The sequence below is a fragment of the Typopeltis vanoorti genome, chromosome 18 (assembly GCF_054136105.1).
Source record: "Typopeltis vanoorti isolate ZY-2024b chromosome 18, IOZ_Tvanoo_1.0, whole genome shotgun sequence".
In the NCBI taxonomy this organism is placed as follows: Eukaryota; Metazoa; Arthropoda; class Arachnida; order Uropygi; family Thelyphonidae; genus Typopeltis; species Typopeltis vanoorti.
The window spans coordinates 65,995,266-66,020,000 of NC_143566.1; the positions used below are offsets into that span (position 1 = coordinate 65,995,266).

The 24,735-nt window shown below is 34.5% G+C and overlaps 2 protein-coding genes across 2 annotated transcripts in view; one reads left to right on the top strand and one right to left on the bottom strand.

The window, feature by feature from the left end:
• LOC150096725 (uncharacterized) overlaps positions 1-24,735 on the bottom strand; it is a 460,240-nt gene that overhangs the window by 364,194 nt on the left and 71,311 nt on the right. The gene's annotated exons all lie outside the window — the stretch shown is intronic.
• The window catches only part of LOC150096728 (pyrokinin-1 receptor-like), a 144,971-nt gene continuing 140,145 nt past the window's right edge, over positions 19,910-24,735 (top strand). The window contains exon 1 of the mRNA XM_090408494.1: positions 19,910-21,144. Within this exon, the coding sequence (XP_090264620.1) occupies positions 20,208-21,144 (937 nt within the window). The 5' untranslated portion in view covers positions 19,910-20,207. The remainder of the gene's footprint in view (positions 21,145-24,735) is intronic.

Here is a 24,735-nt window from a genome sequence, read left to right on the forward strand (position 1 = left end):
GCGTGCCAGTCTGTTTTGAAGAGGATATGGAAACCCTATCATCTCGGTATGAGCTTCATTATCAGTGGTTCTCCGTGTCCAAAACGGGATTCGAACCGAAGTTTTCGAAATATGGATTCTTTCCATGGCTCCGTAAGTCGGACTACTTAGTTCGAACCCGTATAGTAAGTGAGGAACTTTTGTAAGAACTTTAAAACTGGAGAGTTATTATCTGCTAATAGGAGAGTGGCAGGACATTCATTCATTCTCTCTCTCTCTCTCTCTCTCTCGTCGGTAACGTGTTTTTATTCTTGCAAAACAGATTAACTGGCTGGAAAACACAATGACAGATATAAAAACCTACTTGTGCCGTAGTTATCTCGCGTTATATTAAAGAATAGCTAACCCACAAATTATCCTAAATATTGTTTCTATGAATAAAGAAAGCACCTAGCATGTTTTGAAGATATACTAATTAAATAATATTTAGTGTAGTGGGATATATTCGCATTAATTCTTGCATCATTAAGAAAATAAGTAGTCTCGGAAGCGAAATTCTAATAATCCGATTTTGAAGACATTGGACAGTGTTAATATGATAATGGGGCGAAGACAGGTGGGACGACAGAATATCTACTAGTAGGTAGATAAGCTTATCCCGTGTGTGTGTGTGTGTGTGTGTGTGTGTGTGTGTGTGTGTGTGTGTGTGTGTGTGTGTGTGTGTGTGTGTGTGTGTGTGTGTGTGCGTTGTATTAAATATTACGTAGCATTCATGACGATGAAAAATTAATTTTCCTACGCTAACTACAATAGAAACTAAACCAATTAACATAGAAACTTTAAAGACAAAACAGAAAAACCGATGTTTACTTCTCTTTCGAGATGTGTCCCCAGTAAGTAGAAAAGACGCATGTCTCAAGGATGAAAAGACATAAAAGAATTCAGAGGGATATCTACGGTCTATGAAACAATAATATACCCCGGAGTTTTCTCAAAGAAGTGAATGGAGCGGGTTATAAAAATCTGCAATATTGATTTCGATTACTAGAAACTGTGTTAATGTTTTTAAGACATTCTTTTATATATAATTAATAACTTCGTCTCTCTCTCTGTGTGTGTGTGTGTGTGTGTGTGTGTGTGTGTGTGTGTGTGTGTGTGTGTGTGTGTGTGTGTGTGTGTGTGTGTGTGTGTGTGTGTGTGTGTGTTCTTCAGTTAATTAATGAATTCAGAAAATATGTCCTTTAAGTGGAAGGAATCCCATTTAGAAGGACCTTTATAACGCCTTTTCAACTAAAGGTTTAGTCGGAGTCATCGGAAGTGCCAGAATGTTTGCGGGATGCAAATTTCAGACATAATACACTGGATTCAGCCTGAATTGCTTCGGTGTAATACCAATATCGGCTCATTGAGTTCTGTGATTCCATTTTAGCAGATCAGACTTTTATGTTCTTTTCATATGGCAACTTTATAAAGCACGTGCCAGCTTCTCATCTTTTCAATTTTAAAGGATCGCACCAACTAAACAAGTTAACAAGAGGATTTTGGGAAAAAATAAACACAAGTCCATACAACCAGCTAGAGGAAGGAAATTTCGTATCTCTAGAAGCTGTAGAAACTGCAAAAACTTGAGAAATGAAAAAAAAGAGGAGGAAGGTATGTGGGAAAAATTTCATTTCCACAGTTAGCATTCAACGTCGTCATCTCTATACAAACTGAGTTGACAGAATATTCCTGATCACGTTTAATGTAAATTTGCAGACCTCCTCTTCCTGTTTATTCTACACGCATGTGCAGTACTGTAAACTGATTTTTACCAGCAGGTGAGTTACCCAGTCATTCACAGAAGTGACAGGGTTTTCCCCACAGGAAATGGGGTTTTTTCATTCATTAAAAAATACAATCTCACCGAAGAATGCATGCAACTGAAGGACTTGGTAGACTATGCAGATAGCATTAACCGATCTATAAGAGTATTAATTAGGTTTCTGTGAATCCAAGTTACACGGCTGTGAGGTCAGTTTGATAAAACTGGAGAAAATGGAATTGATTGTGCTCGAAATCGTGTTACTAGTAATAGAGTTATAGAGGAAATGCCGTTCTTCTCTTCCATAATGAGAAGAAAATATGAAAAACTATGAATTTATTATGTATTAATAGACAGCGCTAAGATATGTCCTTAGTATTGCAGATATCAAACATGATTTGATGAACAACATATTGTATCAGGGACAGCACTGAAATGTTTGATATCCATTGGCACTAATTTCGCATTGCGCTTTGTTCTGAGTTAAATCGTTTTAATTTATTATAATATTCAAATCATATTTATTATTAGCGTGATTATTTATAATAAATAACAGTAATCATCATATATATATTTCATTAGAAAAATTATAATTTATAATTATGTATAATAATTATAATTTAATACGAATGTTCTTAATATTAAAATTATTTCATTTGTTATATTATTTGCTGTATTCATATAATTAATTAATCTATCAGTTTATTTAATTAAAATTGATTATTTCAGATGTAAACGAAACTGAAGCTTAATTATTTCAAATCAATAATGATACTGATATTAATTTATATTACAAGATAACGCCGTTTATAATTATTATATATAAATTACAACTTATTGAGTTTCAACATGAACACGATTCCTAATGATCGGAAGGATGAAAAGATAATTCCACTATACAATGATGGAATTACAACTGATGTAGCCAATTATAGACCAAATCAGTATCTTTGGAGAAGTTATTAAGGTAACACCTTAATAAAAGAAAGAGGTAAGAAATCGTATCCAAATGCGTGTAGATAACACTTTGATCTTTTATAGAGGACAGCAAGGTGTTTTTAAAGACAGGTGTACCTTTTCACCAATTTACTCCTATTTTATAATAGAATGACAACGGAGTTGGATAAGGGAAATGGACATAGAATGAATCTTTTAGATTTTGACAAAGCGTGTAACAGAATTGCACTGGAATTTATTAGTACAAACTCAGAGTTTCATATGGCTATGCAAAATAGGCTTGTGACATGAATTGGAGATTGGTTATCTGAGAGGTATCAAAGAGTGATGTATGAAGGGGCTGAATCTAAAAGAATCAGTGATTAGTCCGTTCTTAGACCACTCATCTTTCACTTGTATATTAATGACAATGTGGATGGTTTAGAGGAAAATATTAAATTATATGCAGATGATACAAAGTTATATTGGATGAAAACGGACATTTCTGATATAGATTCTTTTCAGGACTTGCAAAGTAATAAGTTTTGGGGTGAATACATTCAAACTGAATATGATATTAACAGGAATTTGCCGCAAGTGGTTGATGAAGCTAGAGACTTAGGGGTAATAGTGGATAGTGAGTTAACGTTCAGAGGTCATATTGTCAAGATGGCCATGTTATCATGTTATAGATAACTGAAATGTTGAAGAGAACACTAAATTTGGAGTAATATTTTATTGTACTACTTTACATACAAGGTCTCAACAGGACCACATTCTGGAAGATATGTTCAGATCTGTTCACCTGGGTTCCAGGGAGATGAGAAAAAAGTGGAAAGATGTAGCACCGGCTAACTAAAATCATATCGAGAATAGGAAACCTTGCAGATGAAAAGAAAACCTTACAAACTGAAAGAATGTAGCCTTCAAAGTTTGAGAAACAGGATGAAAAGAGAGAAGACGAAATACAAGCGGTTCTTAGAGAACAGCAACAGGGGAATTTACAAGTCATATCAGCTGGGGGGGGGGGGAACTCGGGTAATTCCTGGAAGATGAGTAGCGGGTGGTCAGGAAGAATGTCAAGTTCAGATTCTTTCATGGAGTGTAGTAAATGAATGGAATAACCTACCAGTGTAAAATGTGAGTGCGTCTTCAGTGAATGATTTTAAGGAGAACTGTGATAAGTATTGAACATCTTTCAAAATAGCGCATAGGAAGCTACTTATAAATAAACACAGCAGGAGTTGTAGTTATCAATATCGTTCATCAAATATTTTAAACAGGCACTCGTTGAGATTGGTTATCGCATCTTAAACTAAAAAGCACTTAATAGAAGTTGTCAGTTCATTGCGATCGCTAGTTTGTTGAAATAGAAAAAGGTATTGAATAAACCAAATAAAACGCAGGTTATGAGTAAGTCACAAAAGAATAGGATCATGTTTTATCGTATATTGTATATCTGTACATACAAATTCTGTATATCTTTTCGATATTCTTCTTAAGATGAACCCCACTTTATTATTAGTTTTTTTTTTTTTTTCAATCGTATGGCAATAGTCCAAGACTCTGCGCTAGACGTTTACTTTTAGGCTAGTCGCGATTTAATTCACGATATCTATCTGAGATGCTTCCTTGTAACTATTCTGAGATTTCCCAAGTTCGGATGTTATTTATGTAGTAATGCTCAAGTAGGTCAATCTGGTCTAGTAATTTTTTTTTTTTAATTTTAGGTCTCCATAGTCGTTTGTCACGTTACACTCATCGGTTGAGATATGATCAATTAATCTAGTCATTCTGTGTAGGGATGAGAATATGACAGAAATATCATGTTCTAGTTCTTGCTTTCCTTTTTTTTTAAATATATATTTGTAAATTATTTATTTAAAATTAATTATTTTTATTAATTATTTTCGATTTTCTTCATAATAATTAGTTTCTCGTGACCAAAATAAATTCAGAGGACAGATGAGATTTATGCCAAATCTGCCTAAGACCAAGGCACGATCTGACAGACAGTACAACTCTATTTACATTAAATTTTATGCTAATAACAAAATCAAAACTTTTATTGTCCTCATAGCTTGCATACAAATAATAGAGAAAAAATATATACAAATATATATATACAAATATATATATATATATATATATATATATATATATATATATATATATATATATATATATATATATATATATATATATATATATACACACAAATATATATACAAATATATATATATATATATACACAAATATATACACAAATATATATATATATATATACAGTAAAAGTTTGGTTTCATATTTTATTTCTTTCGGAAATAATAATTCGATCATATATTGCTTTTAATCTAAATGTCAATATTTTAAATAGTTTCAAAAGTTTTGTAAAATTCTAAAAGTACAGCATACACCTTTAAAATTTCCATATCTCAAGATCATAATTAAATTAATTATGACACCGCTCCGAAATACCTTCGAGTATTGGCAAGCGATCCAAAGAGTATGTGTATTTTATTGGCAAATTAGAAATTAAATGCTGATAAAAAAAATACACATTCTTAATTTTAGTATTATAATGACTGCATTATAAATAAAGCGTTATAATTTATTCCCTATTAATAATTATAAATTATTAATTCACCATATTCGCTGTTTTTCCCTTCACTCTAAATACAACTACTTTCAGATTTCTTTATTAAGTTGTATTACGCAATGGCTGAGTTGACCTGCAAGAAATTAATCTGGTAAAGGTCGATTTGCCACTTAAAAAAAAATAAATACATAAATTAGATGTCAAAAGTTTAAAAAGGTCGTAATGTAATATTCGCTAATTAGTGTTTTTAGGATGTTTTCATGAAGAAAAAGAAAACGAGCATTAATTAAGAAACGTCTTATGCATATTAAACTCTCTCTCTCCATTCGCTGCAAGTGTTTAGCTTACATTTTTAAATTAAAAACTCAGCATGCTTTAGAAGCCAGATTATTTTCAACATCTAATTTGGAAAGATTTTCATTAAAGGCCATTGTTGGCCGAGAACAATGAAATACAGACAACAACGAAGTAAATACAGATGTGTTTTTCACGTTACTCTCAACCACGAAAAATCCTACAATACATTAGTACTGCGATTAGACTATTGATTTTTACATTTTCTTAAAAATTCTATTTATTTATATGTATAATCCGGAAGGCTTACAGTAGAGATCAAACATGATACTTTTTCAAGCCATTTCAGACCTCCAACAAACGGCCGAATGATCTCACATCGGGCGATGAAATTCATCTCTCACCTAAAGACAATCAATGATCATGTCAAGATTTGAATCTGCAGCCTGTTGGGTAAAGAGCGGATACGTTTACCATTCAGCCACCTAGGCGGAATGAAATATCTCACTATAGAGAGCAAACAACCAATTCCCTTTAAACTCTATTAAATAAATTAACAATGCTAAGGACAACTATTTTTTTTCAGTCTGCGTATCATGAGTTTAAAAAATGAAAATGATCAAATTCATTGTTTTAACAGTTAAGAAAATTAATGAAATGTTGGGGAGACAAACAGGCAAGTATTATATACGTGTATGGAAATAGAGAGAATATCCAGGGGTTTTTAATAGGATTCGAACCAAGTATTTCCCAATGAGAGACGTGTTTCCTGTTAACTGTACCCCTGAATTGCCTCGTCAGAAATCACAGAAACAATATATCACATGCACAGTTATTTTATTGTAAAGCTCAAACTGGATCCAAATTCCAAATGTTGACATGATGGGATAAATATTGAGTCTAAACATTCAACAACTGCCAAGTGAACAAACCATCATAGTTGATAAACCCAGAAGGTACAGACCGTAACAAATAAGCTAACATTTCTAATTAAATTGTCAACAGACGAGCCAGTAGAAGCAAACAAGCCATACAAGACGGGTTCCCATGGTAACAAGAAAATTGTATTACGAGTTATTTAAACTTTCACTAAAACTTTGTCTTCGTGAATTTATTTCAACCTAAAATTGAGATCTTGAAAATATTCTCTCTCTCTCTCTCTCGGGAGAAAAAAAATAAGTAATACAGGAAAACAAATTTAATTTTTCTTCGAATCGGTGAGTTCTTCGTATTAAAACTCCAGATGAATTCCCAGAATTCTCTGCTTTTATCGAACGTTTCGGTTCAGTTAAAGAAAAAGTGAAGTTACAGATGGAGATGACACCGGAATTGCCCAATACTGGAAATATGCAGGTTGTCAAACATTTTGGACTAATATTTAACCAGACACATCATCGTGGACACATACAAGCACGCATCACCGATGAAGTTGGTTTATCTTAGTGACACTTGGTCATCTATCTCTTGGCAGTAAGTGTTATATCAAGAAATGTTGATGGTAAGCAGAAATGGGAACAAACTGAAAGCTACTAAAACAGCTGTTCAAAGAATGTTTTGTTTTTCCTTCTAATAACAGATTATTCTTTCGTCAGATAAGATAATAAGCATTTCTAGATGTCTTATTAGGAGGATAACATCAGCACACAAAAAAAAGCTTGCTAGTACAGGGAAAAGACAAGTTGGTAAATCACCTACTTACTGCAATAACTAAAAAATAAAACGTACATTTATAGCTTTTTTTAAATATGGTACGACAGCGATTTATTAATGAGGAAATCTGCATTATAATTAAGTAAGAATGGAGGGAACCTTGAATAGGAAAAAATCCATCTATCTGATATAATCCACCTCCTAGAAAAGAATTAAACATGCTTTTTTACACATAAAACAATGGAGGTATTTGTATTAGCAGCAAACGAAAGTAATAGGTACTGCTGTTAAGTTCATACTGTTCGCGTAGTAGTCTAGCAACGAAGTTTGCCAATTTCCTTGATAAGTTTAGTTGAATAATACTATAATTTTATTTTGGATATATTTGAAATATCTATCCTGTGTTTAATTTTAATTTTTTTACCTCACAAGTTTGTGGTCTGGAACGTGTTTGGTGAAGTTATGTTGTGAGTAGGATAACTTGAGCAAGGAGGGGAACTATTTTTTATGTCAATTTCCACCTAAGAACTGTTAAAACCTATAATTCATTAGTACTAGAGACTAAGGGTTAGAATAACCACAGTTCTATTATGGAGGGCAGGTTTCATTTTATTATTATTATTATATGTATTTGAAACCTTCATTAAACAAAGTAACAGTGCCACACCGGGCAATAGCACTTGTCTTTCTTAACAAAAATTTGTCAGTTTTTTAACAAAGACTTTACAAAACATACATCCCTCCAGTAGGTTTTGAACCCCACCATTTATAACTACTCAAGAGAAGGTACATCCCATACTTCCCCCCCCCCATCAAAGCCGACTGCCCTTATGTCATCTTCGACATTTTACAACCGTGAGCAATTCTGTTGAAAAACATTGATTTCGAGATGGTCTTTTTAAAAACTTTTGTCTGAAACATTCAAAACAGCCCTCGACAGAATGTTTCCTTCTTCGTTCTTGCTAAAAGATTGATAATGTAACTTGTCTGACCTTTATCGAATTGGATAAAATCTTGAAAGTCTAATTTTACCATTGATGAATTTAAATGATCACCGATAATTTTCCCCATGATATGGACAGATGGTAATTCAGTTTCCAAAAATAGTAAATGATTATCAATGTCGTACATTTTGTGAAAATCTCTCAGCTTCTTCACAACTAATAGAAAAAACTTTAATTCCATCAGCTCCTCCTGTATCATCAAGTATTAGTTCCCCATCTTGGCATTTCAGAATATAACACTCACCGAGGTCCATTTCGTAGTCAACTCTTCTTTGCAAGTAGCAGAGGATATCAGACCACTTCCTGCGTAACTTTTCCCAAGTGGTCCTGGATAAATACATCACAATGTATGTGTCTTCTAAAATAATAATCGGTTTCCATCCTTTTAGAGCTAGTTGAAGAGTTTTGTCTAGTGCTATTTTCCTGAAGAAAGAAAATTTCAATGACGTTTGTGGCTCACCCATTATTTTACTTTACTTTCCTGGATACAAAACACCACAACACAATACGATAGCTGCACGGGATGAACGAATTGCCATAACTGAAAAGAACACTGGTCTTGTTTGTTTTTCCTTATAGTAGTGTTTACCTGCCCCTTAACCCTGACCGTTCCTTCCAAAATGAAACTTTCGCACAGATGATTCACGGACATGTTTCTACATGCTGTTGGATATGATGTTGATGTGAGATTATCTTCCTTTGAGACATCATAGGGCAAATCTTATCTCTGTGGCTCGAAGGGTATTCTATATTATTTGTCTCCTTATTATGTTAAGTATTTGTTGGGACGGGGAAAAAAATAGCATTAGGTGGTGGAAGTGAAAAGGTTGTCAAGAGGGTGACAGATGTCTTCCCTAGGCTCCAGATGTCCAGGTGACAGATGTCTCCACTAGGCTGAGCAGAAGATGTCTGCTCAGCCTAGTGGAGATGAGCGAGCTCATCATTTTCGCATATCTTTTAGTGATGTCACCTCCAACTGACACTGATAACTTTTTAGGAAAAAAAATAAAAAAATGCGTTTTTTTATTTTTTTGCAAAAAAGTTATCAGTATAAGTAAAAAAATTAGACTTTCAAGATTTTATCCAATTCGATAAAGATTCTTTATTTTGGGACATTTACGAACATTTTACAAAAACTGTTTGTGTATATTTGCTGACAAAAGAATACACAGAATGTTTAGGGAGGCATGGTGTCATTTCCAGACTGACACAATATCAAATGTATGGAAGTGTGGTTACCATGGTATCTGATCTAAAAACTCTTTTGCATGACCAGCTATTTTGATGTAATGTAACCAAGAAACAGTGAGTAACAAAAATTTTATTCATTGAACTCTTTGGAAAATGTTAAGCGTCTAAACTAAATATTGTGAAATCTATTTTTAGGTAATTACATGTCTCGAGTTTTTCTCAGTGAATATACTTGTAAATAGTATTTCAGCAAAATAAAATATGCATTTGTAAACTTAAATGAACAAAGATGTGTACTTTTGTTGTTGTGTTTTTCCACAGTGAATTTTTTACTCAGTTATTCTGATTAGAAGTTTATATTTAAATCCACAACTTTATATCTTAATGCATTTCTGTTTAATTATTTAAAAAAAAGTCACAACTGTGAAATTAATGCGAGGATGGTGGGAAAAAGTGTTGAAAAACTAATATCCATATCTTGATTATTTTAGAAATTGTCTAATGCTACCTATTGACATTATTTGAGTTATCTGAAAACAATTCGTTCACATAATCGAAAATCCGAACGGTTATAATTTGATTGTTTTACAGAGAGAGAGAGAGAGAGAGAGAGCACCTAATTAACCCAAAACGTGACTTTAACTCTTAAAGTCTGGTATAGAAAATGTTTGTACTCTCCAGATAACACATATACAAATTTTACCTTTCCCCACACAAAGTAAGATAAAAACACACCAACAGTATAACCAGCAGCATGTGAAAACATGTCGTTGAGTCATCTGTGCAAAAGTTCAGTTTTGAAGGAATGGTCAGGGTAGGGTATGGTAAGTGTAAACAGTACTATAAGAAAATACCATAGAGTCGAGTGACTTTGGATTTAAGGTAATCGTTCATCCACTGCAGCTGTTGTTTTGTGTTTGGTAATGTAAAAATAATGGGTGAGCCACAAATTCTTTGAAAGTTCCTTTGTGAAAAGTTCTATTGTTTAGAATTTTGTTAACGAAAGTTACCATAAAGTATACGATCAGGGCTAATAATCAGTGAAATAATAATAATAAATAACTATTTATTTGTGGTGCCATATGAAGTAATCTAAGAAGAAGAATGAAGAAAAACGATAATGAAAAATCGACAATGGGTGAAAAATACGAATTTTCAGTTATCATTGGGATAATTGATGTACAATTTCTTTTGAATAAGAGTTCAAATTTATTTCCTAAAGAAATTTGTATTTCTGATGGAATTAGTGTAAGATATGCATTGACAAAATCAACTTGTAGTTGGAAAGAATTACCTGAAAGAGTTAAAAAACAGAATTCTTGTTAATAAAATATAACCATCAGCTGAAGTGGCAAATTGGTTCACTATCTTTGGACAAACTAAGAAATTGGATGATAGAATCAACATGGAAATATCATATATTACTTGCCAAAGGAAGAGAAAAATCAAAAACATTAACGATGTTAATAGGGAGGCCTGTTCTTCATTTAAATGAAATTGGATGCCCAAAACATGAAAACATAATGTGTACTTTTAAATGCTTTTGGAAACATAACGAAAGATTCTGTGCTTTCAATAATTCTCAGAAGTATATGTATTGAATTCAAAAATATAAATATGCAACCCTTAATTTTATTACAGTAATAAATTCCCAACGATCACCAAATGAAAAATTTACTTTCAGATGAGAGTCACATTGTCAAAACCACATTATGGCAATTCCATAAGCATGGGAAGAACTCTTGATGTATTTTTTAATTTATTTATTTTCTGTATTGTTAGATTCAGTAAATACAATTTGTAAATAATATTTCATTCAAATAAAATGTGTAAATTTAAATGAACAAATTGGTTGTCATTGATGTGTTATACAAATTTAAGAAGGAGGATAACATTTTTTTCCCTTGTGAAATTTCATGCCACAAAGTAACCAGAGACTTTTTTTTGATTCATTGAATTAAAAGTCTTATTTTTTCATGCAATCCCTCAAATATTTCAAGAAACTGTCAAGTCTTGGAAGCAAAAGGAATAATCGGGTATTCAATTAATAGCCAGAATTTTAGTAGAGAAGATTTCACCTCAAAAGTTACAATACTGTAAGAATTTGGCTATTTTACAGAGCCATTTGTTAATAATATTACAGTCAAATAAATGTAACATAGAAATTAACAAAGTATATATTACAGAGCTAATATTCATTGAAATAATAAGAAATAACTATTTATTTGTTGTGCTGGCAAAAGAAATTTCTAAAAGAATACGCAAGGGCGAGTTCAAAACCGTGATTGTCACAAATATCCGTTACTTAAAATTAATAATGCTAAAGAAAAAAATAAATAAAATAAATAAATAAATTTCAGTTACAGAAATAGGTTAAGAGCACAAGGAATCGCAGGTAAAATTAATAGTCAATATTGGTTTTAAAAAATTAAATGTAAGCATTAATTTAATTTTTTAAAGCTTGCCAAATTTTTTCCAATAAATTCCAACGGTAACGAAGAATGAATAATTTTAGGATATGTGTCATCCAAACATGTGAATACTAATCCCTTAGTCATATGTAAGTATTTGAGAAATATCCAAACTTGAGGAAATGCTACCTTTTGAACAATACTGCAATTTACGGATGTGACTAATGTCATCTTCATGAAAGATCCCTTTGAAGAAAACTGCTCGCTGGGGGATATTGTACATGACGATAACATACCATCACAGGTTGAAATCTAAAGGACAAAGTAGTGAACTATTTCAGGTTACAGTATTTACAGAAATTTCATTCTTTGTGGTTTTTGTGTTTGTGTTGTGGTGTGAATATAAAATTCAACTATTTTGGAATATTATTATTATTATTATTGGAATATTCATATTTATAAGACCCATTCTGGAAAGCTGTAAGTAATTTTAAATTATCATTAGAATTTCTAGAATACATACAAAAGGTTTTGTAATCCATTTAACTGTCCGCTTATTTTAATTTATTTATTTTAAAATACCGTAGAGACAACAGCATATAATTAATTATTCAGAAAAGCATAGTACCAAGATGTTCCCATTCTGGAAAGAAATGTAAGTTAATTTTTTTAACTTAAACATAACAATTGATAATTGTAATTTCAGAAAACCTAATCACACCCGCCATCACGACATGCTCTAAGAATTCCCACCCTTTAACAGTAAAGAAATACCCCAAAATGTATTGGAAAATTAGTACAGCCATCTATAGGGGAAAAAAGTGTGTTTGAGTTACATTAGTATATATAATTAAACTATTCAGAAAACCTAATCACACCCACCATCACGACATACTCTAAGAATTCCCACCCTTTAACAGTAAAGAAATATCCCAAATGTATTGGAAAATTAGTACAGCCATCTATAGACAACTAAACATGATGACAATGACGGATGTGTGTCACCCAGGGAAAATTCCAAGATATCTTATCTCAAAAACATCGCCCACAATTCCATAGCCAAACCCAAATACATGTGATATCACAGAGAGAGATGTTCCCCAGAAATTTCCAAACACATAACGTCACGATTCTTATCTCTAAATATCACCAAACACACCACATGATGTTCCCAACAGACGAGGGCCCAGCGAAATTCCAAACATTCCAAACTCTATAACAAACATTCACGTCACGATTCCTTATCTTGATCTTGATCTGGGTCAGAAGTGTCCCACCAATCACGACACGATTCCTTATCCACTAATATATCTCCCTTTCCATTCAAAACAACAACGTCACTTATTTACAACTAACAAATGACGTCACTGATATTCATCTGACAACAACAAACATTCACGTCACGATTCCTTATCTTATCTTGATCTTGTCACTAGTGCACCACCAATCACAACACGAATCCTTATCTCTACCATCACCCATAATGCCATACGCGAACCATAATACAAGAACTGAAGCCATTGACACATATGCCCCCAGGGAAATTCCTAACATTCCAATCCCATGAAGCCACGCCCACAATGACGTCAACCAATCACGTCACGATTCCTTATCTTATCTTGATCTTGTCACTAGTGACTGGACTACTACTCAAGTCATTCTATCAAGTAATTTGTTTCATACAGCTGTCTATTGCAAAAGTGTTGTCCATATCCCTTGAAATGGATAAAATTGAGTATCGTGCGGTTATAAAATTCTTTGTAAAAGAAGGTTTAAAGCCAAACGAAATTCATTCGAAGTTCATAAAAGTTTATGGGCACTCTATGAATTGCTGGAACATCCACCCTATTCCCAGATTTGGCTCCCTATGACTTCTATCTCTTCCCAAAACTAAAACTCTTCCTCGCTGGAATAAAAATGTATTAGCCTTAAGGAAAAAAAAAATTATGTTGAAAAATAAAAATAATTTTGAAATTGAAAATTTGTTTTTTCATTGTTAGGCCGAGAACATTTCAGACCACCCTCGTATATGATTCTGTTGTGTATTATGTTAAGAATTGATATTATAATAGAATAAATACCCTTGTTTAGAAACATTTCTAAGTCGTCTTGCAAGTTCAACTTGTATTTTTCATTAAATTTTAAGTGCCACTGAATGTTGTTTATATCATCCATTACTTAAGCATAACTTCGGAGCTGGTGGTGACAAGCGGTCTTCGGTCAGACAAGTTACATTATCAATCTTTTAGCAAGAACGAAGAAGGAAACATTCTTTGTCGAGGGCTGTTTTGAATGTTTCAGACAAAAGTATTCAAAGAGACCATCTCGAAATCAATGTTTTTCAACAGAATCGCTCACGGTTGTAAAATGTCGAAGTGACATAAGGGCAGTCGGCTTTGATGGGGGGGGGTATGGGATGTACTTCTCTTGAGTAGTTATAAATGGTGGGGTTCAAAACCTACTGGAGGGATGCATGTTTTGTAAAGTCTTTGTTAAAAAAACTGACAAATTTTTGACAAAAAAGACAAGTGCTATTGCCTTGTCTTTTTTAACAAATTCTTGCATGATTATGCTTCCTACTTATATGTTAATACAAAAAAAAATCACCATTATCTGCTCAATAGAAGAGAAGTTGAATAGCCTGCAAAAGTGTGCCTCCGTAGTTCAGTCAACAACAACGTCCTTTGATTGGAAAGACGGGTTCAAATTCCATCTAGGATGCGAAGAACGTTTATCGGGGCGGCTTTTCAACTGAAGGTGAGTTATCCGGTTTCGTGTGGAGCGGCAGATTTTCCCTCCGGGAAACAGATTTTTTTTTTTTTTTTTTCATTCGCAAAACAGACAAACAGCCATTCCTCTTAGCTGCTAAACAATCACCGCTATCAACTTCTCAAACAAAAAGGCTTTCTTCTTTTTTTTTTCCCCTTAAAGTTACATTGCGTCAGAAAGACTAACTCCGTTCATATATAACATCGCTATCAAAATGAATAATATTCTGCATTCAACTTGGGAAATAACCAACAAAATATTAAAAAATGGTGAAAAAACAAATCAAAATGTCATCCATCCTAATTACAACTATTTCCAACTAGTTTTAAATAAGGTCAGGTAAGCCTTAATGATAATGGTTCAAAAGCATGTAGGAAAGTCTGAGAAATTTCATTTTATCGAAGAAGAAGACCAGCACTGTTGGCGTCAGGCGACTAGTTGTCGCAGCACAATAATGTTCCCGTACTTGTATCCCCGCCAGAGACAGAATTACACGACTGCAACACCTCCATGCTCACTACACCTTTCGTTAAGAGACTTTTCTATCGATTTTCTTAAGTCCATCTGGATGCATGTTATTCTAGCAATCTGAATATATTTATTTGAACAGTATATATTCAGGAGTAATCTACCTATATTTCGTTACATATACTGTATATATTTTTAAAACAAAGTTCCGCTTTTAATAACATACCCAGGACTTCCAATTGTTGTTCTTATACAGACTGTATAAGAACAACAATATAACGATTACATTCTTGTTCTAGCTTATGACCCTGAATTGTTGTTTTTAAACAACTTTAACAACAATACATCGATGACATTGTTTTGCTTTGATTCCGCATAGCATGTGTAAGAACTGGCTTCTCGTAATGCAATGAATAGAAAATCAGTAACACTTTTAAAAAACCACACGCATTTTACTCTACTGCTTACACAACATCTTTATTTCTCGCAATATTATTAAGAACAATCACTGATTACCAGACTCTAAGGAGGTGATTTAAAACACCTAATGTGAAATATTACCTACGTGTTAGACGTTTAAGGATATTAATTGTTCTGATCGATAAAGAGGTGAATTTTATTCTTTTTTGTTTGTTTTCTTAACTTAGAGTGCACAGAGGTGAGTAATTTAGAGATCTGCAGGCGGTCAAAACTGTAAGGAAGACAAATTAGGGTGATAAATGTTACAAAAGTTAAAAAAAGTTTTGTTTCAACACATTCGCCGTCCCAGAGTGGATAAAAAAAGAAAGGAGAGTATAGATTTTTGTGATAAATGAACTGTCGCCGAACAGGAAAAAATTGCGTACTTAAGGAAGAAGTATTGGTCACTCTCTTTCAAGGGGTAAAGATGGATTCAGACAACGATGTGATTCGATGTCTGAATTCGTATCCCTTGTGAATCAAAAGTAACACTAAAAATTAGTCGGAAAGTGTGTGTGTGTGTGTGTGTGTGTGTGTGTGTGTGTGTGTGTGTGTGTGTGTGTGTGTGTGTGTGTGCGTGTGCGTGCGCGTGCGTGTGTGTGTGTGTGTGTGTGTGCGTGCGTGCGTGTGCGAGAGAGAGAGAGAGGAAAAGGAAGCAACCATTAATTAAAAAAAGGGAGCAGTGTTAGTCAAACAAATGAATTACCCAGCAGTCCACTAGATGGCACTAGTTGTACAATTAGTACTCAACAGACTATTCTAAAAGATTAAATTATTTTTAATGTACATATGTACACAAAAGCAATTTTACATGTCGCTCATATTTTTGTGTAACGGAAGAAAGACGTCTAAGCGTAAATAATTCTTTTTCTGAACTTCTTATTTGCTGATATTTCGTCTTGGTCACCAGAGCATCGTCACAGGTACTAAGATATAAAATATTCCCATGAAAACATTCACAACAGCAGGAAGGCAAACAGAATGAATTTAAAATGGTGTGAATGTACTGTCCTAACTACTTGCAGCCTATCAGCGAAGTGAAAATAAAAATGTATTGGTGACCAAGACGAAATATCAGATAATAATATCTTAATAAAAAGTTACTTATTATCCCGAGACATCTGTTTCTTCCATTTAATAAACACAATAAAGATAATGAGTGTCTAAGTGTATATACAAGAGATTTTGACCATTGCTCTTGCTACAAAAATTGCATTCAAGCCACTTAATTCTTCTAAAGTGATCGCACCGCAGGATGAAAATCATCCAATATTTAAGAACGTTCACGAACATCCATTCCCACAAAGGGAATTCTATTCAGCAGCAAATTTGGTGGAGAGCAGACACACTATCCATTGGGTCAAACCAAGGTGTTCACCAAGGAATTAAAATGATAGAGTAATTGGTCTTTCTTACTTTACTGGCCTATTTAATTTTTTAATTATTAGAATGAGAGTTTTAATCGCAAAACTAAAATACAGTGATCAGCATCCCACGAACGTTGTGCCCATTTTATGTGGCCCGTGAAATGTTTTGCAACAGTCCTTCGGGAGAAAGGAAAAATAAATTAAAAGCAAAATTAAAATTGCTTCATATGCCTGTGAAATAAAAAAAAAAATATCCCGAACCACTTTCAGTTTTGTATCTCTTTAGAATCTTTTAATGTAATAGTTGACTAACTATTACTAATTAAGTAATATTACTATAACTATAAGTCTGTCATGGCCGTGAAAATTTCGCTAAATAAAATCTATAAGGTGTTCACCAAATTTTGCAAAATGGTTAAATGAAATTCTGCTGTTCCAAAACCATTTTTATGTTGACTGATGACATCTTGGAACAAATGCAATTTGCAATGACAGCAAATTAAATTATTAATACAAAAAAAATTATGAAAACAATAATGTATTTGTTGTATCTCTAATAAAGAACTTTGCCAAAAGGGATATATACGTATTCCTATAAAGTTAGCGCGTTAAAGAAGTTGTTTCTAAAAGACCTTTATTACTAATAGCTTACAGAAACAGTAATTAAAAAGAAGAGGAAGACCTGGATGATTGCTTCTAAACATACGAAACATGGCCACATTTGGTTCTGCTGCTAAGAAGCATAGACCCTTGCCCTGCCAAATTTCTTTTTTATGGCAATTTTATATGGTTGTGTATTGAAATTACCTTCGTGCACAAGAAGAACAACCAGTTCAACAACATGCAGTAAATGACACATCGAAAGATCCACTGTCAACAAATGTTCACTAACAAGATTCGTGCGTGAGGTGCATAACAAACTTTTAGCAATAGGTGTAATGCGTTGTTATCTATGTTTGTTTCTTCCATTGGTTAAGTTTCTTTTTTAACGTACGGAATACTTCGGGGAAATAGTCCTCTACACAGCTCACAGTTAAGTGAGAGGTTGTTGATTTATCCTTATATTATACAATCATTAAAAAACTTAAAAATAAAATAAATTTACAAACATAATTCTACTAAATGCTTGAAGTTTTGAAAAGATTTCTATGGACTGTGATACAAAATGACTGTACTAATAATACTAGTTATGATTTTTTTAGCTTGCCAAATATAAAACAGAAATATTATTATTATTATGTGACACTTCCAGGGAGTCCAAGGACTCATCGAGGGAGGGCACCCTACTCTGTCTCGCTAAATATATCTCACCCTCTCCACTACTACTCAACTCTCCCACCACTACACTACTATATCAACGCCATCTACTGCCCATCATCACTATCAACAGTTTTTTTTTTTTTTTTTTTTGGGTCTGTAAATTGCGTGTTCTGATGGCCGATTTGTCTGTATGCGGGATGAAAAACCCGAGTTTTCGGGAGAAAGAAAACACCTACTACCTCCGTATGAAATCGGCTAACTCACCTTCAATTGAAAAAGCCCATATAAGCGCCTCCGTAGCGCAATTTGTACATTGCGCTACGGAGATTACGTAGCGCAAGATTACAAGATTATTATACGAACGACGGTACATTGCGTCCTTCGATTGGAATAGGCCTAAGTTCGATTCTCGTCGTGACGGGAGGAATCTTTATCTGGACGATTTCAATCGAAGGTGAGTTAGCCGATCTCATACGAAGGTAGCAGGGTTTTTTCTCCCGGAAACTCGGGTTTTTCATCCCGCATACAGACAAATCGGCCCTTCAGAACACACGCAATTTACAGACAAAAAATGCTAGTTGTGGTGGCCGGTAGATGGCGTTGATGGAGATGATTCGCAGTAGAGGTTCGGTGTATTGGTTGAGACAGCTGTAGGTGTCCTCCCGCGATGAGTCTTCGAACTCCTTGGAGGTGTCAGGAATAATAATAATAAGGATTCTTCTCGTCACGACGAGAATCGAACCCAGGTCTTTTCAAATCGAAGGGCGCAATATTCCGCTGTTCTTCCAACTACGCTACAGAGGCACTGTCAAAAAATATCAGGATTTTCGTGCCTCTATGTGTCGATCGTTCGTTCAGCAGGACTATGTCATAGATAAGCATCACTAATCTACCGAATACTGTAAATATTCACAGATAGTCCAGTGAATTATGGAAAATTTCTAGAAGATAAATACTTAATTAAACGTGAATGAGTACAGATATCTAAAAGATATAACAATATCTCTTAATAACAATACGAGTATGAAAGTGATCAGAGATAATCATAAAAAAAGTTTTTAAACATTGTGTAGCAATACCACTTTTTCTGAGTACGAACCTAGAACTGATTTCTGAATAAAACCAAAATATGAGATAACTTGATTAATTTTATTACAGATTTCAAATGCCAACTTTTATTAAAATCCATTACCAAGCCAGAGCGGAGTTATTATATGCTTATGAGCAAACAGGAAAAGGTGAGACTAAAAGGTACTTTGCGTTTTGCAAAACGAACCTAAACAGGATGGTTAAGAAAAAAAAAAAAAAACATGAAGATAGAAAAAGAATGAACGAAAGAAATATAAAAATGAGAGAGAGAGAGAGAGACAAGTCTATTGGGACAAGGCACAACACGTGCGGGTTAAATGGTTGATTATTACCCTGCGGGTAAGGTGGACGCTAATCAAGGATTCCGATTCATGAGATACCTGTAAACATCCTACATCAACATTGCTATCGGGCAAGTGATCTCCCAAACTCCAGGGACACACACCGGACCGGCTGTTGCTGCACCGCTTGCTGCTGGTGATGACGTCGCAAAGCTCTCTCCCTCCCTCTCTCTCTGTACAGTTACGTGTGGCCTTGGTCACGTGTTCGTCGACGTCACGCAGTCGCTACATTTGCTAGCGGGCAATGGGAATTCCAAGTCAGTCAGTTACAAGTAGCACACTTGGAAAGTTTGACTGGTTCTTTGGTGACAGTTTTTCTCTCGTCTCCGAAACAGATGCGGGTAGCACGGACTAGAAATAGTAGCAGCCATCTAAACGCTAGTTGGTCACTTCGCTGATCGCTGTTGTCAGTTGTTAGCAACTACGATAATGATTTGAATAAACGACTTTTAACTGCTCGCAAAAAAAGTGTCTTCTTCGTACTCTGTTGCTATGGCGACCGCGTGCTCGGAAGGAAAGGTCTGCGTAAAAAGTTCAGGAATGAAACCTAAATTCAGTTAGTGAAATATAATTCACATCTCCCGGCATGGATAACGAAGGATATTCCCCTGAGTTTTATACCATCGTCATTAAAGGAACTACCATCATCAAGAATGACGAATGGACAGATGGCAACCGTACTTTAACTTCATACGTTGTTGACATGGGTCCGAAAAGAGATTCTTTGGCTACCGTTGTTCCCATGACGATCGTATACGCTCTCATTCTGGTGACTGGTCTTATAGGGAATATCTGCACTTGTGTGGTGATCATAAGAAACAATTATATGCACACGGCCACCAATTATTACCTTTTCAGCCTCGCCATATCCGACCTGCTGCTGTTGATTCTGGGTCTCCCTCAAGAACTGTACCTGTTGTGGAACAAATACCCGTATGTGTTCGGCGAGGCATTCTGCATCATCCGGGGATTCACGTCGGAGACCTCCACCAATGCCTCCATATTAACAATAACTCTGTTCACTATGGAACGCTACTTGGCTATCTGCCACCCACTACGAGCCCACACTATGTCGAAATTATCCAGATCTATCAAACTGATCATTTTCGTTTGGATCTGTGGCGCTCTGTGTGCAGTTCCTTTGGCGATCCAGTTTGGAATAACTTACAACGCCGTAGAAGGTGTGGTGATTTACGAAAGTGCCACCTGTACCCTGAAGAGTCCCTTAAAACATGCTTTTGAAATCTCCACCTTCTTTTTCTTCATTTTACCAATGACAGTGATATCTGTACTTTATATTTTCATTGCTATTCAACTCAGAAAACCTCCTGCTGTCCACCGACGATCTTCAGATAGGCTGGGGAGTACAAAGTCAACTAATGAAGTGACCAAACAGTTACTGAATAAGTCCATGTCTGTTATAAGCCATCACCACCCCCACAATCATCATCACGTGATAACGAGACATTCCAGTCGAAGTTTGCACAGTCTTGCCTCGAGAAGAGCGGTGGTAAAAATTTTAGGTGAGTTAATATATAACCTTTTAAATTCAATTTGGTAAAAGATAATAACGAGGAAAAGCTATACATTGTGAAAGTGAGCAATACAGATTAGTTTCAAATTGACTGTTGGCCACAGCTTCTGTTAGCATTGATTGTTAGCATTCATTGTTAGTAAGTTTCATATTAGCATTCATTATTAGTAATAACAGTTTCATAAAATTGCATTCATTGTTAGTAACAGTTTCATATTAGCATTCATTGTTAGTTAAAACAAACATTTATTAGAAGCAGAACGTATCTGTCAAAATATCACTACATTAACAAAACAATGTGCTTTGATAATGTAGTTATATGTTTATGTTTCGCCTGAGTTGACTTCATCTACTTATCGTATAAAAGAAAGTATTTAGACGTTAGAGGAAACACTGACTTTATAAAATAACCAGAAAATGTGTTTCTTGGTATTTTAAAATTACGACTTTTTCGTCTTTAACCAAGAATCGCTTGTTAATTTCCCTCTGCATCGTCATAAAAATTATCGGCACTTTTGGTGAAATAATGTTACTTCACAAGTTAGCCAATTAAATACTTAGGGCCTTCCAGACGTCACCAGAAATTAAGCCAAACATATTAAAGGAAAAGGTGGGTACAAATATTATTCCTAATTTCATGCAATAATATTTTTTTTATTAGTGCAGCATCGAAATGGATACATTAAATCATTATCAAGCTCCTTTTAACTCCCTTGAGAAAAATCTACTTCCTACGTCCTTGTATCGGTTTCTGCAAGTCACGTAATAAATAATAATTCAACCTTCTCATATCTATACTATTTGGAATACGATATCTGAATTCTAGACACACACACACACACACACACACACACACACACACACACACACACACACACACACACACACACACACACACACACACACTCGCATAATTTGGTGATGTCTTCCTCCCTAAGAATAATAAATTACATCAGAATATGCGTAGTAGCAGAAATATCAGGAAAAATATAAGAAATAGGAAAGACGAATAAGAAGGATGAAATCAACAAGAGAAAAAGAGAGATGATTAGAGTAGTTCCTGTTCTAATTTAGTTTTCTTTTTAATTGTTTTGGTTCTAATATTTATACGTATTATAATCGCAACAATACTTATCACGTGATAGTGTGCAACAATTGAGCCACAGTTCATATCGTTGTAGCTAGCATACGACAGACCTCACAAATCCTATTGCTAATGAGAAAATGCCATATAGCAGTAATTTTGCAGTTACTTTCAATGATAGACGTAGCTGAATAACCAGAAGCGAGGATGATTTGTTTCATATACTTATCCCAGTTGCATGCACGCATATAGAGATAAATGGCTATACATTTTTTTTCAAATGTTTTACGAATACCCAGGCTAAAATTCTTTAATAAATCTTCATTAAATGAAGGATATGGAGTTATCATTATTGTAAAACTAATATTTGAAGCGTAATTAAAAGCTTCGAAAACTGGTAGGAGAGCTTATAAAAATATTAGGAGTTGCCTTAGTTTCTACTACTTAAAAGACGCGGATTATGCGCAAGGGCCTGTATGTCCAATTAATGCTATTGATTAGACTTTCACTATCGGTGCTGACAGGTGTTTCGAATTGCTGGTTCTGATCACAGACAAAGCAAATACCTTACGAGGGCAAAAAACCTGTTTTCAATATCGTAGCAATTCTATGTCAAAAAGTTTTCATAAATGGAATCTCAGTCCTAGTCTGAGTTAAAATACTTGAAGGGGGAACCCAAAAAAGGGGCATCAATGTTTTTTTTTTGTTGCTTTCTGTGCAAATGAATCATTAATGAGAAGAAGAACTATAGAATGTCACCTCTTTTTTTTTTATTACGGAATGGGTAAAACACAAACACTCCCAACCTTCTTTACTAAGTACTTACCATATTTAATTTATGCGCATCTAAAAATCATTTTGATTATAGGAATGCATTGTCACTATTACGTTGCATTATAAAGACCCAAAAACATCTTGGAATAATTAAGTGAAGATGTCAGGAGTTTTATATTAAAAATTATTCTCCAGTTTTTTTATATATGTTTTCACCTTTTGATTTGTCTCCCTTCGCGCTCTCTCTCTCTCTCTCTCTCTTTGTGTGTCCACTGCCAATCAAATTTATCTTGTATAAATACATTAAAAAAAAAACAGAAACAGAAATCCAAACTTACCAGAATTATAAAGAAAACGAAGTCATCGCTACGCTATCTCATTTCCAATCACATAAAGTTGTTTACAAAGATTTCTTATTTAGGGCGAGAGTATATTTCAACATAAGCAATATATAAAAAAATAAAGAAAGAAAAGTAAGACCGAGAGCTGTTCGAAAGGCGAGAAAAGCAGGAGAGTACCTAGACCAAAACGGAAAAGATAACAACACATCAATAAAATGTGTGCTCTAAAAATGTAATACAGTAACTGAGTCGTAATGATTTTTTCACGCTTTGTGTGTATTTCAGCAGTGTGCCGGATCACATGCTAACATGATTCCATTGCGTGTCGGTAAATCAGGTATTTCTTATTGGAAGTCGGCCAACCAAAGTGAATGAAATCTACATAACTATGATCTTGCAGTAGATACAGATATATTACACTTTTGTTTTTAAGTTAAAATGACTGTTAAAAATAACCAAAATGGATTACAATGTACACTATATTACTATAACCTCTTCACCATGTTAATCAGAGACCTGGCAATCTACAATTGCATGTAATCGCACCGCAACTATATAAATTCTAAAGCAAACAATAGCTACGATAAAGAGCCAAGAGGCTATTTTTCCGGCGGCGTAAATTAAGTTAAGGGGATAATAAATCCCTCATTATTTTAAAGCCGGATACGAAACTCGGAGATCGAAATCTAAGAGTTTCATGCCGAAGAACTATTTAATATATATGTAAGTTTGGTTCACTTAAACCTTGGTATTCCAAGTCTACCTACTCACTGATAAGACTTCAATAAAGGTCGAAACCGGTCTGGGTAGTGATCTCTTCTCAGTAATGCATCGCCTAGGAGCTGCGTTTTACATTATGAGAAAATATTAAGGATAGTGACGAATCTTGCTCCACCTTTGCAACGAGTTGCCCTAGTGTTGTACTACTCGGGTGATCACTTACGCCTGGACTCGCCGATAGTTCTTCGGCATGAAACTCTTAGATTTCGATCTCCGAGTTTCGTATCCGGCTTTAAAATAATGAGGGATTTATTATCCCCTTAACTTAATTTACGCCGCCGGAAAAATAGCCTCTTGGCTCTTTATCATAGTAATAATAATATATGGGTACACCGGTCTGGCAATTCGTTAGTAGGGGTACATGTAAGTTCGGTTCACTTAAACCTTGGTATTCCAGGTCTAGCCACTCACTGATGAGACCTCAATGAGGGTGGAAACCGGTGCGGGGATGATCTGTCTTAGAAAGGCTGCGCCTGGAGGTAGGTTTTTACCTGTCTCTGAGTGGGGTCACCGCTGAGATTATGGCTCTGTTTGGTGGTGGGGGTGAGCCTGCCACTGGGTAGAGCCACTGCTGAGAAGTTCTTCTTGGTGACGGAGTGAG